This window comes from Alligator sinensis, unplaced genomic scaffold, assembly GCF_000455745.1.
Source record: "Alligator sinensis unplaced genomic scaffold, ASM45574v1 scaffold28_1, whole genome shotgun sequence".
Taxonomy (NCBI): Eukaryota; Metazoa; Chordata; order Crocodylia; family Alligatoridae; genus Alligator; species Alligator sinensis.
Window position 1 is genome coordinate 1,965,583 of NW_005842133.1, and position 2,981 is coordinate 1,968,563.

At 57.0% G+C, this 2,981-nt stretch overlaps 1 protein-coding gene across 1 annotated transcript in view; it reads left to right on the forward strand.

The window, feature by feature from the left end:
* Positions 1–2,223, forward strand: part of HMX3 (H6 family homeobox 3) — a 4,866-nt gene extending 2,643 nt beyond the window's left edge. Inside the window, exon 2 of the mRNA XM_014520616.2 lies at positions 44–2,223. Coding sequence (XP_014376102.1) covers positions 44–651 — 608 coding nt within the window. The 3' untranslated portion in view covers positions 652–2,223. The remainder of the gene's footprint in view (positions 1–43) is intronic.
* The last annotated feature ends 758 nt before the right edge of the window (positions 2,224–2,981 follow it).

Here is a 2,981-nt window from a genome sequence, read left to right on the forward strand (position 1 = left end):
CCATCCCTCCCTTCCTTTTGTTGCCCCGCTCCTGCCCCCGCAGCCGCAGAGAAGTCGCTCCTGCGGGACTCGTCCCCCGCCTCGGGCACGGACCGGGACTCGCCCGAGCCGCTGCTGAAGGCGGCCGCGGAGCACAAGGAGCTGGACTCGAAGAGCCCCGACGAGATCGTGCTGGAGGAGAGCGACGCGGAGGAGCCCAAGAAGGAGGACGGCGGCGAGGAGTGGAAGAAGCGCGAGGGCAGCCCCGAGAAGAAGCCGTGCCGCAAGAAGAAGACGCGCACCGTCTTCTCCCGCAGCCAGGTCTTCCAGCTCGAGTCCACCTTTGACATGAAGCGCTACCTGAGCAGCTCGGAGCGCGCCGGCCTGGCCGCCTCGCTGCACCTCACAGAGACCCAGGTCAAGATCTGGTTCCAGAACAGGCGGAACAAGTGGAAGCGGCAGCTGGCGGCCGAGCTGGAGGCGGCCAACCTGAGCCACGCCGCGGCGCAGCGCATCGTCCGCGTGCCCATCCTGTACCACGAGAACTCCGGCGCCGAGGCCGGCAGCGCGGCGGGCAGCGCGCCCGTGAGCCAGCCCCTGCTCACCTTCCCGCACCCCGTCTACTACTCCCACCCCGTGGTCACATCCGTGCCGCTCCTGCGGCCGGTCTGAGGACGCCCCCCGCCCCGCAGCCACCCCATCCGCCACGCGGCGGGCGGCCTCCCCCTCCCCACCCCAGCCCTGCAGGGCAGCAGAGCAGCCCCGAGGACGCGGAGCAGCTGGCAGTGACCGGTGATTTGATTTGGTTTTGTGAGTCCCTCCACTGAGTCGTGCAACTCATCCCGCCAGGTAGTCGATGCTCTCTTTATTCTGACATTAATTAATTCTTCTCCATGATGCTGATGATGCTGCTGATGATGGTGCGGGTTGGTCTTAGGGCGGCAAAAAAAAAAAAGAAGAGAAAAGAGGGAAGGAAAAAATAAATAAATAAAAGAAAAGTGATGGAGATGGGAGTGGAAAGAAGTCGGAGGGGATCCTGGGGGCGCGGCGCCTTCCGGAGCCGGGAAGAAAAGCTTTGGGGGCGTTAGTTTTATTTTTGTAAAAAATAAATAAAAAAATTTAAAAAAAGCGGGGGGGGGGAGAATAAACGATGGCGGGTCCCTGCTGCCAAATGGGACTTTTCTGACTTTCCTCCTCTCTCCCCACGGCTCGTGCTGGCGATGGTAGGACACCTTAAAAGACTCCACCAACCTCGGCTGTTCACTCGCCAGCCCTTTGTACAAATTTCTGCCTCATCGCTTCCCCCCTCCCCCGCCTCCAGGTTTTGTACCTTTTTAGGGTCCTGAGATGGGACTGAGCAAGAAATGCAGCCAAAAAGTAACCGGTGAAATGTATACACCCTTCACGTGCTCCTTTATTTATTATCCTTTCTTTAGATCCTTTTTTTTTTTTAAGACCGTGGATTATTATTTTCTTTGCTTGATTTTTCTTTGCAAAGGTATCTCGTTATTGGAAAAGAAGCCCCCAGTGTACCCTTTCTGGTTTCTTCTGTAAAAACAAAAAACCATTGTACTTCTGAACTGTGCAATATTGTACGGATATTCCTGAGCGCTGCTTTTGGTTGAAGGGGGAGGAAGGGTTCTTGGGGGGTTAGTTAGTTAGTTTGTTTGTTTGTTTTCAATCATTGTAAAACTGGGCTCCTTCATGTAGTGAACAAACGAAGTAAATTTAAAAAAAAAGGGAAGGAAAGTGAGAAGAGCAGGGCGGGGGCACAAACACGAGTCATGCCTATATACATAAATCAAGGAGGGTCGGTGTGCGGGGCGCTTTAAGTGAAGGACAATCAATCTTAGAAGAATTTTAATTTATTTGATATAATGTACAGTTTCTTGTAAAGTCCATGGAGTATGTGGATTTTAATAGACCGAAATCAAGTGCTGAGTGGCCACCTCCATTCTCTTTCTCTCTCCCCCCCCCCTCTCTCTGCCTTTCTGCCTGTGCTCACCTGTTGTATGAACATTGTTGACTGTCATCCCAAGGGGATCTCTGTCTCTCTCTCTGTCTCTCTCTCTTTTTCTTTCTCCCTCCCACCCCCCATCTGCCAGGGATTGGTCCTATTTTTAGAACAACCAATATTGTTATAACTGAATGTTGTGGTTGAAACAAATAAATAAAACCCGTTCCTTATCGTTTTGTGAGCGTGGCTTTGGGAAACCCCACGGAACAGGTGTCCTGAAGCCTCCCATGTCCCCGGCCATTGTCAGACGCGCGCACACGTTCCCTCCCGCCGGCCCCGCTTCCAGGACCTGCCGGGACAGAAGGCGCATTGTTCCCCCAAGCGAACAAGCACTTCGCTTATCCCCGGGCCGCGGCCGCGGGGAGGGCTGGCTCTGCAAACGTGGGAGGAAGCGGCGCTGTCCTGGACTTGGCCTTGCCGGCCCTGCGAGCCTGTGCTAGAGGGGCTGGAAAGGCCCCTAGAAAGCCGAACAAGCCCTTTCCAGCGGCCTTGCACGGGGCATCCCGGACGTATAAACTCCTCTTGGGGGAAACTTGCACATGCAATGGGCCAGTGCAGTGTTGTACCCAGAGGGCGGGGAAGGGAGGGGGGAGTGCTCAATAAATTACAAGTTTTCCCGTGGGAGCCAAAGCCGGGTGCTGCCCGGGGACCGAGATCCTGGGGTGGGAGAAGGGAGCTAGGAGCAAGGGGCTCCCGCTTTCCTGCTGCCTTTATAGTGGGAAGGTAACTCGGCCTGGACCGCTGCTGCTTTGCCATCCGCCCCTCGCAGAGCAGATCGCAACCACCACCCGCTTTTCCGCCGCCCCTCCGGGGATCCTGAGCTGGCACGGGAGAGGCGCCGGGGCGTCCGGGCTCTCCTGCATCCTGGAAGCCACGGACACGCGCGCACTCGCTCTCCCGGCGCCGGCAGCCCCGCTCCGGGTGCGGGTCTCCAGGGACGGGGTGGCCCGGCGTCGCCCGCCTCCAGGAGCGCAGCTCCGGCTCG